Genomic DNA, 18,595 nt, shown 5'->3' with positions numbered 1-18,595 from the left:
ACATTCATAAAATAAAGTGGTGATCCTAACTGACCTAAGACAGGGAATTTTTACTAGGATGAAATGTCAGGAATTCTGAAAAACTGAGTTTAAATGTGTTTGTCTAAGGTGTATGTAAACTTCCGACTTACATTTTTACATTTAAGTCATTTAGCAGACGCTCTTATCCAGAGCGACTTACAAATTGGTGCATTCACCTTATGATATCCAGTGGAACAACCACTTTACAATAGTGCATCTAAATCTTTTAGGGGGGGGTTAGAAGGATTACTTTATCTTCAACTGTATGTATGTATGTATGTATGTATGTATGTATGTATGTATGTATGTATATATATATATATATATATATATATATATATATATATATATATATATATATATATACACACACATACATATACATATATATATATACTGTATTTTAGTCAATGTCACTCTGACATTGCTCGTCCCAGTATTTATATATTTCTAAATTACATTATTTTACTATAAAATGTATGTTTTGTTATATACTACTGCACTGTTGGAGCTAGGAACACAAGCATTTTGCTACACCCACAATAACATCTGCTAAATATGTGTATGTGACCAATAAAATGTGATTTGACCTAGAGGCACGAGTCTAGATACCACATTGTTTTACCTGTAGTATGTGTGTGTACATAACGTAAGAAGCATCATGACATACTGGAATATCACATTTCCCCGAAACAGCAAATCCAATATCTAGCTAACTGCTAGCTTTGAGCTACGTTAAGCTTCACTATAAGGCTAGGAATCCAAACCAGTAGGGATTGTAGAAAATGATCAAATCAATTGATAGCTATTTTACAGAGCTTTTCATGTTTCATTCAGAGATCCCAATGCACCACAGAGGGCCAACATGCCCATACACATTTGTAAGAAATTCAAAAGTTGTCACTGCGTTTTTGCTTCATCAGAGAGGAACAATATTTCATCTAGGAGCTGGTTTCACAAATGCAGATTAAATACATCCAGGACAAGGTTTAATTCTGGTTTAGTTAATTCACATTTCAATATTTCATAGCACAACTATAACAATCTGGGTCTGTGAAAGCAGTTCTAAAATTCCAAGCTGGTGTTTGAACCCTGATTACAGTAGTGCTGTATAGATTACTATACTGTTGATTCCTTCTACTCATCCAGACACAAGACACAGTGCCTTCATAAAGTATTCACACCCCTTAACTTTTTTCACATTTTGTTGTTTTACAGCCTGAATTTAAAATGTATTAAATTGAGACTTTGTGTCACTGGCCTACACATAATACCCCATAATGTCAAAGTGAAATTATGTTTTTAGACATTTTTACAAATTAATAAAAAATGAAAAGTTTAAATGCCTTGACTCAATAAGTATTCAACCGCTTTGTTATGGAAAGCCCAAATACCTTATGGAGTAAAAATGTTCTTAACAAGTCACATAAATTACATGGACCCATTGTGTGCAATAGTGTTTAACATGATTTTTGAATGACTACCTCATCTCTGTCTCCCACACATTCAATTATATGTAAAATCCCTCCATTGAGCAGTGAATTAAACACAGATGCAACCACAAAGACCAAGGAGGTTTTCCAATGCCTCGCAAAAAAGGGCACCCATTTGTAGATGGGTAAAAAAAAAAAAATTGCAGACATTGAATATCCCTTTGAGCATGGTGAAGTTATTAATTACACTTTGGATGGTGTATCAATAGACCCAGTCACTGCAAAGATACAGGTGTCCTTCCTAACTCAGTTGCCGGAGTGGAAGGAAACCGCTCAAGGATTTCACGATGAAGCCAATGGTTACCTTAAAACAGTTAAGAGTATAATGGCTGTGATAGGAGAAAACTGAGGATGGATTAACAACATTGTAGTTACTCTACAACACTAACCTAAATGACAGACTGAAAAGTAGGAAGCTTGTACATAATAAAAAATATTCCAAAACATGCATCCTTTTTGGAATAAGGCACTTAAGTAAAACTGCAAAAAATTAGGCAAGGAAAATAACTTCATGTCCTGAATACAAAGTGTTACATTTGGGGCAAATCCAACACAACACATCACTGAGTACCACTCTTCATATTTTCAAGCATTGTGGTGGCTGCATCATGTTATAGGCATGCTTGTCATGGGCAAGGGCTAGGGAGTTTTTTGGGATAAAAAGAATAAAGCAAAGCACAAGCAAAATCCTAGAGGAAAACCTGGTTTACAGTAACACACTGGGAGACAAATTCACCTTTCAGCAGGACAATAACCTAAAACACAAGGCCAAATATACACGACTTGCATACCAAGACGACATTGAATGTTCCTGAGTAGCCTAGTTACAGTTTCGACTTAAATTGGATTGAAAATCTATGGCAAGACTGTCTAGCAATGATCAACAACCAACTTGACAGAGCTTGAAGAATAAAAAAAAGAATACGCAAATATTGTACAATCCAGGTGTGCAAAGCTCTTAAAGACTTATCCAGAAAGACTCACCGCTGTAATCGCTCCCAAAGGTGATTCTAACATGTATTGACTCAGGGGTGTGAATAATTGTAAATGAAATTTCAATAAATTTACAAAATTCTAAAAACATGTTTTCACTTTGTCATTATGGGCTATTGTGTGTAGATGGGTCATTTGTGTGTGTGTTTTTAAATACATCTTTAAATTCAGGCTGTAACACAACAAAATTTAGAATGAGTCAAGGGGGATGAATACTTTCTGAAGGCACTGTAAAGGCCCAACAGTGTTCCGATAGAGCATGCGCTAAGTTCTAGTAGTCAGATCACAGTATCAAAAATAAATACCATTAACAAGTCCTGCATTTCTGATTTGATTGAATGATTAGTTGTTGCAGCAACAGAGATGCTTGTGTCAGTATGGCATTACAGGATGTTGACACAGGTCTGCAGTACAGACTACTTTTGTGTAAGAAACGAGTAATGGACCGATCTGTGCTGCAATACCAACTTTTGGTTGCCAGCACTAAATACACCCATTTCTCCTGTATTCCATTCTGGTGATTGTGAAACACAGAAGAGGAAGATCAGAGGTCAAACTCTCTTTGTAGTCCAATGGTTGATAAGATGATTGTAACATCCTTTAACTGCATAGTGCGGTCGATTCATCATTTTGTTGTAGTATAAAAACATTTTATAAAATCAGCTATATTCAGCGTTAAAATAAGCCGTTTAAGACCAATTGTGAATAATATAGTTTTTAGCACATCCATAGACAGAATAACTCACACTGAGTGTACACCTGCTCTATCCATGACATAGATTGACCAGGTGAATTCAGGTGAAAGCTATGATCCCTTATTGATAAATCCACTTCAATCAGTGTAGATGAAGGGGAGGAGACAGGTTAAAGAAGGATTTTTAAGCCTTGACACATGATTGTGTATGTGTGCCATTCAGAGGGTGAATGGGCAAGACAAAATATTTAAGTGCCTTTGAACGGGGTATGGTAGTAGGTGCCAGGCGCACAGGTTTGTGTCAAGAACTGCAATGCTGCAGGGTTTTTTCTCGCTCAACAGTTTCCCATGTGTATCAAGAATGGTCCACCACCCAAAGGACATCCAGTCAACCTGACACAACTGTGGGAGGCATAGGATTCAATATTTGGAAGGCGTTCTTAATGTTTTTTACACTCAGTGTACATGTCAAGGTTACGAATCACTGCTAGTCAGAGCCTGCTGCTAGCTAGGCCAACACAGGTATATTGTAGGGCTCAGTCAGTGTTATGTGCTAAGCTAATAAAGCATGTTGGTAGGGTTGCCAGACCAAACTCATTACAGGAGATTATAAACATCCTAAACTGTAATGGGGCGTATAACTGTTACTGTCTGGTGTATCAGTGAGGAGGGAACCTGGTTAGAGTAAGTGCTCATGTTCAAGTCGGTCAGTGCATGCTTGTCCCATATCCAGGGGCTGAGAACTAATGTGCTTAAGGTCACTTGAGTGTGCACTTCTGGAAAGGAGTTAGAGAGGAGCCATTCGTTTGTTTACGTCAGATGTAGGAGATCCCAGTCCTAGAGGGCCGCAGTGTCAGCAGGCCTTTGTTCCAGCCCAGCACTAACAAAACTGATTGAACTAATCGTGGTTCAATATTAATAGCAGAAGCCTGTACACATGCTGGCCCACCTCAGTAGTCACCCATCCCAGGTCTACTTAGTGGTGGTGGCAGGCACGCTGACAGAGAGGTTCCTGCGGGCGGCGTTTGTGACCTGGCGCTGCTGGGTCAGGAAGGACTGACCTGGGGGCACCATGGAGGTGGAGCGACCCCCCAGACGGGCCTCGATCGCCAGCTTCTGGAAGCTCAGACTCTGAAGGAGGCGGAAGACATGCATCAGGAATGTTTATTTGAGTTGGAACAAAATCTCTGTATAAGTAACATTTGTAAATGGTACATTCCTGTCCTTTATTTTCAGAAGAAAATACAAGGTCAAAAATACTACGTGTCTATTCTGACTACATGTTCTAACCTTGTTGTACCATGCTGTTACAATCAGCTTCTCTTCATACTCTCTCAGCTTTGCCTGCTCACACTCCCTCTACAGAGAGACACAGAGAGAATGAGAGAGACGATCAATACAAGAGGTCGAGAGTGCATTGTGAGATAAGTACTGTGTATCCCCTTGTGAATGAGTGCCTCATGGCTAATGGTTAAGGGCCAAAGGTCAGGGCCAGGGGTTAAAGATCAGCGTTACCTCCAGGCTGAGGATCCTCTTGTCTCTGTCCGTCAGCTGGTTCTTTAGAGCCTGGATCTCTGCTGTGGCTGGGTTCAGCTTGGGGTCCAATGCACGGATTACCTACAGCACCGAGACAGAGACATCACTGGTGGGAGCAGCAGCAAGAGGCATGTTCTTTTTCTGCTCTTGTTATTTTTTGTCCAGCTGCTAGTTGGATGTGAGAAGAATGAATGAATGATTAAGGAATCACATTGCGTGCTTTCTCCAGGTACATCTTGTATCTCTCCTCCATGGCTCTCATGTCATCGTCCTTCTTCTTCAGAGCAGCCATCAGCTCCTCCAGTCTCAGAGCTAAGGGACAGACGGACAACACTCACTGGGGTTACTCAGAACTATACCGCCAGTGTTGTGGTCGCGTTATGGTTGTACTCACAGGTCTGTGTGTTGTCTGGCTGCAAGTCCTCCAGGAGTTCTTTCTTCTTCATGATCTCATCCTGCGCCTCGTTCAGTTGCACCCTGGATAATAAAACACCTTACTTTACAAATGTCTCTGTCAGGAGGAAGTATGGCTGTGTTTATACAGGCACCCCAATTCTGATCATTTTGCCACTAATTTTGACCAATCACATCAGATCTTTTCAGAGCTGATCTGATTGGTCAAAAGATCAATTAGTGAAAAAAAGATCTGAATTTGGCTGCCTATGTAAACACAGCCATAGAGGTCTCACAAAGCAGTCTGGACCAAACTTACATATGAGCATCCAGTTTCCTCTTCAGGTGAGACTGCAAATAAAGAGCAGTTGTAAGAGAGCGAACACACAGCTACTGTTACCTCACAGCTGCTACTGTACATATGAGTGGCAGTATTATGCAGTATTTAGGGTTCATGTTTGATATAGCAGTATACTGTAAGGTTATATGTCTGGTTGAACTCATGTTGTCAGTCTTGTTCCCTGGCCATGTAGGGCTTTCCGTAACTGTGTAGTATCATTGTGGTTGTGTATAATGGCTACACGGACTATTTGCATTGTGTGCCCCCCCCAACCCCTCTTTACACTGCTGCTACTCTCCGTTTTTCATATATGCATAGTCACTTTAACTATACATTCATGTACATACTACCTCATTTGGGCCGACCAACCAGTGCTCCCACACATTGGCTAACCGGGCTATCTGCATTGTGTCCCACCCACCACCCGCCAAAACCTATTTTACGCTACTGCTACTCTCTGTTCATCATATATGCATAGTCACTTTAACCATATCTACATGTGCATACCACCTCAATCAGCCTGACTAACCGGTGTCTGTATGTAGCCTCGCTACTGTTTACAGCCTGTCTTTTTACTGTTGTTTGATTTCTTTACCTATCCATTGTTCACCTAATACCTTTTTTTGCACTATTGGTTAGAGCCTGTAAGTAAGCATTTCACTGTAAGGTTGTATTCAGCGCACGTGACAAATAAACTTTGATTTGATATAGTGTATAAACTATAGTACAGAACTCACGTCATCAGTCTTGGCTCCCTGGCTCTGTAGGGCTTTCTGTAAATCCTCTACCTGCTGCTGCAGCTCAGTGACCCTCTCCCTGCTTAACCTGGAAGTACATCAGACACACAGGAAGTACATCACAGTCAAACAGGAAGTAAAAAAAACAAACAAGCACAGCTTACCTATTCTCGGTGTCCAGTTCGGAGCGGGTTCTGTGTGCCACCTCTAGCAGTGTCTGTAGTTCAGAGATCTTGTCATTCTCTGATCCCTCCTGCTGCACACGCAACATCTTATTCTCATGCTGGAGCCGAATAAACTTCTCCCTGTACAGACAAGGACACACAGTTAGTGCAGTCAGTGTCTCACACACAAAACAAACACAACTATTAAATACAGGTAATCACCTGTACTCTACAGGTAGGATCTCAGCAGCAAGGTTATCATGGGTTGGACTACCAGCTGGCATCCCTGCCATCCCTGTGGAGAAACAGAGAGCAGATCAGTAGCCACGTGTCTCTGTAGGCTTCAGAGAGACACAGGCGGTGTTCGAAACCGTGATGTATCATGGGTAAATTGTGACTGACTGATCTAAAAATAACATTGAGAAGTTCTTTAGGATGCATGGTGATTTGGAGATCAGTCAGTCTCGATTCGCCTTTAAAGTCGTCAGCAATGTCAAACGCGCCAACACTTTATCAACGAAAACCAAACCTCAACTACAGTAAATCTGCTTTCCAAACATATGCAGCACCAGTCAATCTACATTGTCAATGTTATGGTCCAATGAGCTACCTGCTTGTAGGAGCTGTTCCTGTTGAGCCTGGTTACATCGCAGCTCCTCATTGGTCTCCTTCAGAGAGTCTCGCTCAATAATGATCCTCTGATGACCATCATCATCAGGAGACAAGTCAACAGCATTAGATTATTGCTTAAAACATTCCTTTCCCTAATGTGTTTGCATGTCAGGGGGACCAGGTAGGTTGGAATAGAAAGTATTAGGATCCAGTCTGTACCTCTTTCTCCCTCATCAAGGTGTCATGTTTCTCTTCAAACTTCTTCTTTTCGTAAGCCAGGTTGTCTGCCCGCCGAGACTCCTCTGACAACTTCCGGTGCAGCTCCTGGACCTGGTAGGAAACAGGAATTCGATTTAGTAAGCCTCCTGATTGGCTGTTTGCCATTCCAAAACGATGTCTCCTCAGAGACGATTTGGTAAGTGAGGGCAAAAGCTTCAGAGTTCCGGCATATTGCTTTTCCCAACCCAGTTCTGTCAGACCCACAGGGCAGAAGGGAGGGGACACCTTTAGGAATTATCCTGTTTCTAGTATATTCTCAGGCATGTCTCACCTGTCTCTTGTATGTCTCTAGCTGTGCGCGGGCAGCGTTAGCCTTGCGTAGCTCCTCCTCCAGACTGACAGTGTTGTGCATGTAGGTCATGTTCTTCTCCTCCAGCAGTTTGACTTGTCTTCTCAGATCTCCCAGGTCCTCCAGTTTACGCCTGTATGTCTCCACTGACGCCTCCAGCTTCACAGCACGGTCCGAACAGCTCCTACACACACACACACACACACACACACACACTTATAATTTATTGCATTTAATTGAATTTATAAAGATAAATAAATAGAACAGGCAAATCGATTAAAGTAAGGACCCAAACAACATATTCTTACTGGTCTTACTGTAGGCCGTCATTGTAAATATGAATTTGTTCTCAACTGATTTGCCTAGTTAAATAAAGTTTACATACCCTTACTTCAAACTGACCACTTCCTCTCTCCCACTCCCATTTATACACATTCCAGGTAGTGATGCACATCTCAGAAGATCTGATGATTACAACTGAAATAAAGGACCTAGAACACCACCAAACACACCTGAGGATATCGAGTTCGTCTTTAAGTGCTCGTGACTCCTCGGCCAGGCTGGTGAGTTCGTCGTTACGATGCTGAACCTCGATCAGCTGCTTCTCCAACTCCTCACAGTGGATACGGTAGTCATCCTTAGCTGCCTCTAGCCTACACACGCACACACACAGAGAGAGGGAGAGCGAGACATCTGTAAGTGCTGTGATGAATAACTCTGTCGTTCCAGTGTGATGTGTTTTCACTGACACATGACACACACACACACCTGAAGTTCTCCTCCTGTAGTGTCTCTAGCTGTATCTGTAGCTGGCTGTGTTTCCGTCCGGAGGGCGTGCTCGGGTCATCAAACGAGTCCAGCTGATTGGCTCGGTCCGTCAGCACGTCGTTCTCAGCTAATAGGCTGTTCCGCTCCTCCTGAAGGACCGTCACCTGACAAGGGTCAAACTAGGGTCAGAGGTGGACTGTGTCTCAATCTCAAAATATGAATTAGGAGCGAGAACATAACCCTCCAACCACCATTTTTTTTTACAGTTCATCCAAAACGGAGGTACCACATGGTCACGGATGCCTGAAGAATGGGGAGAAAGGTAACTAAAAGAGTCTTTGAGAGATGTGATAAGTATCAATTCATCTCTACTGGGAAAGACCCGTTCTCGCCAACTGTTCAACAAACAAAGCATCATTATTACACCCTGAAAGTACAGTGCGGTGAGGCCACACAACACCTTCAACATGTTGACTAATAGGTTGAAAGGCTGGTTGGTTATTCTCCCTGACACACAGTCTCTCCTCTGTTCATTAGTCATGCTTTATGTCAGAGACAATACTTGGGAATAGAAGCTTTGTGTGTGTGAGTGCATCATTTTTTTAAAATTCAACCCAGCGTCTTCTCTCTACCTGTTCCCAAACACTACAAATGAACACACCCCGTAGTTTAGATTAGTGATACGATAGCGACAGAGAGCACGACAGGGTATAGATATTTTAATCCGCCTCGGAAACCAGCCGTTAGATGTTTTTTGTCCGCCTTGACGACGAGCAGCCATGTTGACTTACCTCTGTGTGTCCTTGAAGAGACACTGGTGATCTACTGCAACAACTCAATCTGGAGACACGAGACGAGAGGCCCATACAACATGGACTTGACCTAATCAGTAACCAGTAGCAGAATTTTGTCCTGTACTATGTTTTCCCCAGCCAGGCAGAGCAGGGTGTGGCAGAGAGAGCAGGTAGGGGGAGAGCAGTGGCTTAGTCTGTAAAACCACAGCCCTTCTGCTACACCAGCCACAGACAATAGCCTCTGGCATCACAGCACATAACACAGACCCAGTTTATACAGTACCAGGGTTGTGTGTGTCATTGATATTTGGTATCCTCGGCCACGTACATAGGCTTACAGTATGTGACCTTCAGATTACAAGCCTGCCGTTATGGGCAGACTAGCTGTGTGGAGGAGAAGGTGTTTTTTGTTTCCTTAAGTGTCCTCGTATGAACAACCTTTTAAATGTATGAATCCTTTATGAGGTAATGTGATTTGTGGATTCAAATAAAGTATTTAAAATGTGTGTGTACCTGTACGTCGAGCTCCTGACAGCGCTGGGCTAGCTCCTCCTTTTCTGCCACCAGATCTGCCAGGTCCTCGAGAGCCTTCTTCAACTAGACACACACACACACACACAACAATACAGCTCTAAAGCCTACTTCAGCAGCTCCAAGGAGAGACAAGCAATATCGCAGTACTAATTAAAGAGTCTAAGACAAGCAGTCAACTATTGAGATACGCAAACAACAACTATAATAAAGACAACAGCATTCTATTAGATGCCTAGCACAGTGGATCTCCTCTCACCTCTTGTTCCAGGTCCTCCAGTGTCAACTATAGAGAGACATGCACTGTCAGCAACAACACTATAGACTATTAGAGACCTAACACAGTGGATTTCCTCCTCTCACCTGTGATTCTACGTCCCCCGGTGGCTCTGCTCCAAACTGGGCCATGTTCTCTTTACTCATCAGCTAACAGAGAGAGAGAGCGACATTGTACAGGTTTGGTTAGAGCCAACTTCAACCCTACTCATTCACACGCCACAGGTGTTCTAAATGACTTTCTAAAGCCAAAGAGATGTCATGACATTTACTTTAACAACATCACAGTATTGGTAACTGGCTTTTTAAACACAAATGGGCAAATCAAACTTTGATTTGATTTATAAGATCCTACCGTGCATGACAAACTATTTGAAATCAATCAGAGAGAATGGCCCTGGTCAGGCCAAGCCTTACCTCCTGAAGGGCTGTCATCACCACATGCTGTACGGACTCCTCCAGAGTCATGATGACCTGGATGTACTCTGGAGAGGAAGAGAGAGAAAGAGAGAGGAAGGAAGGGAAAGAGAGGATTACACACTAATATGCGCACATAGTTCCCGTTTTGTGTGCCAGTCTGTTTCAGATTGAGCAGACTCCTTCGTCATTGTCTTGACAAAGCAACAATATAGTGTTGTTGAACAATTTTAGTTCAGCCTCTGTGACTGCACCATGTGCGTATATACAGTGCATTCGGGAAAGTATTCAGACTTTTTCCACATTTTGTTACGTTACAGCCTTATTCTAGAATGGATTAAATAAAAATAATTCCTCATCAATCTACACACATTACCGTTGATTGGAGTCCACCTGTGGTAAATTAAATTGATTTGACATGATTTAAGGTCCCAGAGTTGACAGTGCATGTCAGAGCAAAAACCAAGCCATGAGGTCAAAGGAATTGTCCGTAGAAAATAAATAGCTGTGGAGTGACGCTCCCCATCCAACCTGACAGAGCTTGAGAGGATCTGCTGAGAAGAATGGGAGAAACTCCCCAAATACAGGTGTGCCAAGCTTGTAGCGTTATAACCAAGAAGACTCAAGGCTGTAATCGCTGCCAAAGGAGCTTCAACAAAGTACTGAGTAAAGGGTCTGAATACTTATGTAAATGGTATTTAAAAAAATTGTATTTGTAATAAATTTGAAATGTCTGAAAATCTATTTTTGCTTTAACATGATGGGGTATTGTGTGCTGATTGAAGGGGAAAAAACTATTTCACCAATATTAGAGTAAGGCTGTAACAAAATGTAGGAAAAGTGAAGGGGTCTGAAAACTTTCCGAATACACTGTGTGTGTGTGTGTGTGTGTGTGTGTGTGTGTGTGTGTGTGTGTGTGTGTGTGTGTGTGTGTGTGTGTGTGTGCAAGCGTAATACCTTGCTTGCGTTCACATTTGACAGCACAGCCCAGTGTGAACTGCAGCAGTCGTCCCAGTTCTACAGGGTCTGAGTGTTGTGCCACCTTCACCAGGTCTGGCAGGGGAAACTCCTGGATCTGCTGGCTCAGGACCTAGTGACATAGAAAGAGAATATAACAGTTATAACTAGACACTAAACAGTTATTACCTGGACCAGGTCTGGGAGGGAGAAGTCTGAGATCTGCTGGTTCAGGACCTGGTGATGTCACGCCGTGACCATAGAGAGCCTTTTTAGTCTCTATTTTGGTTAGGTCAGGGTGTGACTAGGGGAGGGTGTTTCTATCTAGGTGTTTTATTTCTATGTTGGCCTGGTATGGTTCCCAATCAGAGGCAGCTGTCTATCGTTGTCTCTGATTGGGGATCATATTTAGGCAGCCATTTCCCCACTGTGTTTTGTGGGATCTTGTTTTGAGTTAGTGCATGCAGCACCTCTGATGTTACGGTTAGTTGTTGGTTTCCTTTTGTTTTGTGAGTTTCACTAAATAAAATATGTGGAACTCAGAGCACGCTGCGCCTTGCTCCGTCTCTCCACACAACCGTGACAGGTGACAGAGAGAGAATAGAACCAGACATAAAGGGTTTTAAATCAGTGCTTCTACTGACCTCATTGTAGTAATCCACCATCATCTGAAGGATCTTCTTCAGGTTGTTCATCTGGAGAAAGAAGTTACACACTCATCACTCTACATAAACAAAGTTTACACCTCAAAGAATCTCCTCACAGTGAGCTATGGAAACATTTAGAGTGAGTCTTCTCTGATCTGGAGAGGATATATCTGACAGGCCAATGGCTGGCTAAAATACTGAGAGCAGTCACACTGGCTTTTAGGTCAGTAGGGGAGGGAAAGAAGGAGGGAGAGGGGAAGGAGGGATAGAGGCAGAGAGGAAGGAAGGAAGGATTGCAAGGGAATTAGGGATAGAAAGACAGAGAGAAAGAGGGAGTGGAGAGAAGGGATGGACAGAGAGGTAAGTATGGAGTTCAGCACCTTCAGTCTCCAGTTATTCCCAACATCTTCTTTAATGCGACCAAGCCAACTCTCACTGAACCACGCTGGATCTCTGCATGGCACAACACACACACACACACACACACACACACGCATAAGCATTGGACAAAAATGTCTACTAAACAACCGTATTCAAATCAGAAAATATCCAACCCCAGAATCTGACTGGGCTTAGACCCGACTCCAGTGTGTTAAATATTCAGCCAGGGTAAGACTGTCAGTATAAATTCATGTCTCTGCAGCCTGGACATATACTGTGAATTGTGTGTATGTGTATGTGCCTCACATCTGATGCAGGGCCTGAGAAATGGCAGCTCCAGTGGTCAGCTCCTCTACAGTCGTGCATGGTGCTGCAGTGTTGAAGGTCTGGAGCTGAGGGTGATACAAACAGGGAGAATAACACAGGATAGAGTAGAGACTGAGGAGAAGGGGAGACGCTGGGACAGGAATGAGAAAAGGGCGAGGCAGTTGGAGACACTGATATCTATCTCCATTTTCATTCATCGTATAGCATCAAGTTGCAAAGCCTGTCGTGAACCATCAAACACATGTCATGGGTGTGCAGATAGAAAAGCGACAAACCTTGGGTCAGAAAGAGAGAAAGCTTGTGTGTATTGAGACCGAGAGACAGCCCCAGAGAGAGATGCTTCTAAGCTCTGCTACGGTGGATTTGTGAATAATTCACCCTCCAGGACTGTTCTCCATGGTGTCAGATGACCACTAGCCTCAGCTCCCAGGCTTCACTCACGAGGTGAAAGTCTGTGACAAAGGTTGAGACCTCTAATTGTAGTCAGTAATGTAACTTTTGGATTACCCAAACTCAGCAACATAAAACTGGTTAATTTTTGATTACTTTCCCCTTAAGAGGCATTAGAAGAAGACAAAAAGTATCCATCAAGCGCATTGTGTGTGGTCAGACTCGCTCAGTTGGAACAAACTTAAAAACGTGCTCCTTTTTTATGCTGAATTTAATTTAATTGAGAAAACAGGAGAGCAAAAACTGTGTTTCCAACGGCACAGTTTAATAATAAAAACCACCGGAAAACAGAACAATCAATAAATGGGTACAAAACCCAACGCACACCAGAAATAATGTGCACAAGCACTTACAATAAACAATACCGGACAAGGACATGGTGGAACAGAGGGTTAAATACACATGTAATTGATGTAATTGAAACCAAGTGTGTGGGAAGACAAGACAAATCAAATGGAAAATGAAAGGTGGATTGGCGATGGCTAGAAGACCGGTGACGTCGACCGCCGAACGTCGCCCGAACAAGGAGATGGACCGACTTCAGAGGAAGTCGTGACAGGGGTTTCGGTTATTAACAGTTGTGTAGTGGAGGGTATACGCAGCAGGTATACAACGTATACCCACTCAGTAGTGGTGCATGGGTAAAATCACAGGGGAAGCCAAGCCGATTCTGATGGTTGGATTATAATCATTGCCCAGTACAGAGAATACCAGTAAAGTACAGTAAAACCACAAGTCCAAATCCCTATCTCCATCCATGGCTAATTTAGGAAAGGCCCAATTTTAGCTAGCTGGCTCGCTAGCCACCAGAGGACAACAACACAACGAGATACAGCAATCCAAGCTGGCTTCTCTTGACACTTTTTGTTGCGGCGCCAGGACCATTCACAGTTGAGCTCGTTCAGTTTAGCTCAACGCTGATTGACACATTTCGTATAGTTTTTTTGTCAAGGGAGGCCAGATGCTCACCGGATTCCCTTGCCTTCAATGCTAAGGGGCGGTAAAAATATCATATTAGTTTGGACCACACTGTCATGGTGCTGATAAGAGATGGACCAAGGCGCAGCGTTTGTTCCACATATTTATTTAAAGTGAAACTTCTTCAACCAAAACAATAAACAAGCAACACAACGTGACTACGTGGTGTAACAAGAACCAAACAATATCCCACAAACACAGGTGGGAAAAATGGCTACCTAAATATGATCCCCAATTAGAGGCAACGATTACCAGCTGCCTCTAATTGGGAACCATACAAAACACCAACATAGAAATATTGAACTAGAACACCCCCTAGTCACGCCCTGACCTACTACACCATAGAGAACCAAGGGCTCTCTATGGTCAGGGCGTGACACACACAGCATCAGATAGATGGCCTACACGTAGAGAGACAGAGGGCGCTGTTTCACTGGCTCGGATGCTTTCTACTGTGAGATACATTCAGCCTCTTGCAAATTGAAAGAAAATTATGAAACGCAGAGAGACGAAAGATAACAGTGCGTCCATTCATTTGGTCCGGATTGTCATTGTGAACTACACAGATTGTATGTTACACTCCCAGGGGAAAGTATATACCATTTCCAGCCTTTCATAATAAAATAATTAGACCGCCCACAACTCTTCATCATCATTATTACACTATTGTTCTAAATCCAATCACCCTCTTCACCCTCATCATTCAGTTCATCATTCAACTCAGTCACAGTTGAGTTATTTGACAAAAGTAAGTGTCATAGAAACTACAGAATATGCTCTTTCTGATACTATATAGAAATGAAAATGTTTTACCTGCAAGTGACTGAAGGAGGATTTGATAAAGTGATGGTACTTTCCGTGCATCTGTCAATTACAAGATGAGCCCATCTCTTCATGTACAATTTGACAACTGATAAACCTAATATCACTCATCAGATTATTGTAAATGTAATATTGTCTATAGGTTAACTCTTACAATGTGTGAAATTAGTTTCAGTATAGTTTAGGTGTAATTTCGATGGGCCAGCTGTGCAAGCTGACTGGCATCGTTTGTTTCCCGCTCATCAACTTGGATAGCGTCAAAGATATGTTTTAAATTATTCTAAAGGCCTACTGCAACATGTAGCATGTATCCGCTTCCGTTACAATACATTTCGTTAATAATAAAGTCACAGTCAATAAAACAGTCCCATAACAGCTTATTTTTACAAAGTAAAACGTAAAAGAGAATGGTATCAACCAGCAAGGCATGCCATCAAACTATTAGCATTAGTGCAAAACACTGATAAATCGACATAACAACAATGTAATGATGAGTTTGTGTTGTTCTAAATTAAATCAACCTCTTCACCCTCATTATTCAGTTGGGCCTAATTTAAATTTGATTGTGAAGGAACTTGCACAATTATAGCCCATCCCATCCATGTGTCATTCATTCAGTGGGCTGGCATCGTTTGCTTCCTTGGATAGTCAAGGATATGTTTTGCATTATTCTAAAGGCCTACTGCAACTGTTGTATGTTTACGTTTTCCTTACAATAAATTTGATTAGTAATAGAGTTATAGTAAATAAAACAGTCCCATAACGGCTTATTTTTACAAAGTAAAATGTTAAAGAGAATGGTATCAATCCGCATGGCTGGCAGTCAAATTATTTTCTGTAAATAGGCATAACAAACTCATCATTACACTATTATATTTCTAAATTACAATCAAAGTCTTCTCCCTCCTTATTATTCAGTTAGGCCTAATTTAAATTAAATTGTGAGATCAGGTGCACAATTATTGCCCCTTCATCCATTTGTCATTCATTCAGTGAGAGAGATGCATTAGTGCCTGGCTGGGTACCAAAGTCCTACAGCACATTGTCTTGGCGGGTTAAGTTGGGAATAGGTGTGAAAAAAAATCTGTCCATATCGACAATGGTAAATAGGAGAGAACAGGTGGGTTTCCAAATCCACACAAGTGACCCATTTCCTGATTCCTTCAGTCCCAACACTGACCTAGCTCTCAACAACCATTCTCTCTGTTGGGTTTTCAGAGGTTAGCTTTGCCCACGGCTAGCTCCGTGTGAACTACAATTCCAAAGCTGTGCTTTAACGTTTAGAAAGGTAAAAAATTATCACTTGTAAAATGGTTTTCGAAACATGTTTCATATCAGAAATAAATAATTATTCAAATGAAAAAGATACACTTACTGTAGCAGATTTGGGGCGGCAGGTAGCCTAGTGGTTATAGCGTTGGACTAGTAACCGAAAGGTTGCAAGATCGAATCCCCGAGCTGAAAGGGAAAAATATGTCGTTCTGCCCCTGAACAAGGCAGTTAACCCACTGTTCCTAGGCCGTCATTGAAAATAAGCATTTGTTCTTAACTGACTTGCCTAGCTAAATAAAGGTAAAACAAAATTTCCACAGATCCATATGCTGTGTGCCTCTAATTGACAAACTACCCTTCCTCCCCAGTTAGGCTTACACACAGGTAGCTAATTAACACAGGTGGTCGCCTGTCTTCTGTCAACAAGCGATGTAACATGGAGATATGGCCGTGTGGGAACACTAACCATAACCCTATAAAAGGTGTGTAGTAATTGAACATTTAGTTTTTTGAGAAGTATTTATTTCTCACTGACATGAAAGATACGTTTCCAAAACCATACCGCAAGAAATGTGTGTTAACGTTTAGACCAGCAGGTCAATTGACCGAAAATGTATGTTTTGAGTTAGAATAGTAGAATACAATTATGAAATTTGGTTGTGCATCAGCATTTTTCCCTCTTGTTATGTCACTGACAGTCACTCAATTAGCCCATGTCACCTAACATTATTTAGATTGGTAAATTAGTTTAGCCAGGTATGTAAACGTGTAGTAATCATGGTCAAATTACCGACTGGGTGGGCCCCCATTGATTTTGTTAGTCACCCTCGCTGAGATATCATATACAAAACTGCAAATGTCTCCCAACCCTATGGCAAAATGTGTAGAATTACAGGAAATGAACTGTAAAACTGCACATTTATCTCTACATCCCATGGCAAAAAGTGTAGAACTGCTGGTAATTAACTGTAATACTTAAATTGTTTCTCTCTGCTGTCAAGGGGAGGGCTGCTAATATGTTTTGCTTGAAACAACATTTCACTTAGGGCACCCAGAAAACTAGGACCAGCTGTGACTAGGTGTACGTGTGTATGGATGTGGGTAAGCAGACCAGTGAGCCACTGTGGCCCCTCATGATGACTTCAGATTTTTTTGTGGCCCCCACCCCCATCAAAGTTGCCCATCCCTGGTTTAGAGAAAGCGTCGTGGCTCTTATAGCGCCGCCCCGCCTAAAGGTTAGCGTTTATGAATGGGCAAACACTAACCTACCTGCCGTAGGTAAACGATACCGTCATCGGTAAGAGAGTAAACATTCATGCAATCAGACGCTTTTTTAGAGCGCTCTCTGAATGAACAGAGGACATCATTGACATACTTACCCATATAGCAAGGCTCTCACACAACACCACTTTGTCAGTCTCCATTTCTCCGCGTCGGGTATGACTAGACATGGTAGTTCACTGCACCTGTCAACAACAACGCGGTTTCCCTTCCCTCTGCATTTGACCTCACCTGCGGCGTTTGGATCTCTAGCGCTAACTGCGTAATGTGGTCATGTTTCCTGGTCACTACGCTGTAAAAGCCCCGTGAGTTTCTACGTGAATGAAACGCCTATGGCACTGAGCTGACTGTAACAGACAGACCAATCAGATTGAATATCCGACTGACTGACAGGTCTGTGGGGATACGATGGAGCCAGTCACATAGCAAAATCAAACGTTTGTTAACCTCAATTATCTGAGATAGTTTCTCTCCCTATTTCACGATTTCTCCTCTACCTCAACCATAGTAAAACGAGTCATGTGAGGAATTAACTTTTTATTACAGTTTAGTTTGACACAGATAAAATAAAGGGAAACTCAGGTGCCTGGTATCATGAGAAGAAAATCCCGTCCTTTACCAAACCCAGGGCCGGATTAGGCATTGTTCGCAGACGCAAATTGAGTTAAATCCTGGACAAAAAACGCACTTTCATTTGAGATTCTCTATTAAGCATGCTTAGTCCAGGAGTAGGCTTAATCTTGGTCTGGGCAAATATTATGAATACATAAATAGATAAACGACTGAATATTAGTACTTTACTTTATCTAATAGAACATGTTAGTGCTGTGTCAGGGGCAACACATCACTTTACTTTTCTGGCATCAAAGCATTCTGGTCTGCTGAGTAATGTCTTGGCATGTGAAATATAAATATTATTGGTGGCCATTGCACCTCTGGCATCACTGTTCTACACAAAGCTGTTTTGAAAAGATAGGAGCTGTGTTCGAATACTCATACTAATCAAACTAACCATACTATTTGTGACATAAATTGAGTATGTAGTATGCTTATTGGTCATAGTATGGATATAGTTAGCATACCAATGTCGTACTACATTCGCCAAAATACAAAGTATACACGCAGTGGACACTATTTCCATGC

At 42.1% G+C, this 18,595-nt stretch overlaps 1 protein-coding gene across 1 annotated transcript; it reads right to left on the bottom strand.

Moving 5' to 3' along the window:
* Window positions 1-993: 993 nt before the first annotated feature.
* LOC106584290 (protein Hook homolog 1-like) lies at window positions 994-17,722 on the bottom strand. Its single transcript, XM_014169364.2, has 22 exons — window positions 17,551-17,722; window positions 12,629-12,714; window positions 12,322-12,394; window positions 11,939-11,989; window positions 11,295-11,427; window positions 10,338-10,405; window positions 10,008-10,070; window positions 9,627-9,710; window positions 8,320-8,483; window positions 8,064-8,204; window positions 7,534-7,735; window positions 7,203-7,313; window positions 6,982-7,069; window positions 6,594-6,666; window positions 6,372-6,512; window positions 6,208-6,295; window positions 5,450-5,481; window positions 5,132-5,214; window positions 4,949-5,049; window positions 4,717-4,818; window positions 4,492-4,560; window positions 994-4,332 (listed from the first exon to the last, which is right to left on the bottom strand). Exons 1-22 carry the CDS (start codon window positions 17,620-17,622, stop codon window positions 4,174-4,176), a joined length of 2,184 nt encoding a protein of 727 aa, XP_014024839.1. The 5' UTR covers window positions 17,623-17,722; the 3' UTR covers window positions 994-4,173.
* Window positions 17,723-18,595: the final 873 nt, after the last annotated feature.

This window comes from Salmo salar, chromosome ssa23 (assembly GCF_905237065.1).
Source record: "Salmo salar chromosome ssa23, Ssal_v3.1, whole genome shotgun sequence".
Taxonomy (NCBI): domain Eukaryota; kingdom Metazoa; phylum Chordata; class Actinopteri; order Salmoniformes; family Salmonidae; genus Salmo; species Salmo salar.
The sequence above is the reverse complement of the archived record's forward strand: the minus strand, read 5'-3'. Positions and strand labels throughout refer to the sequence as shown.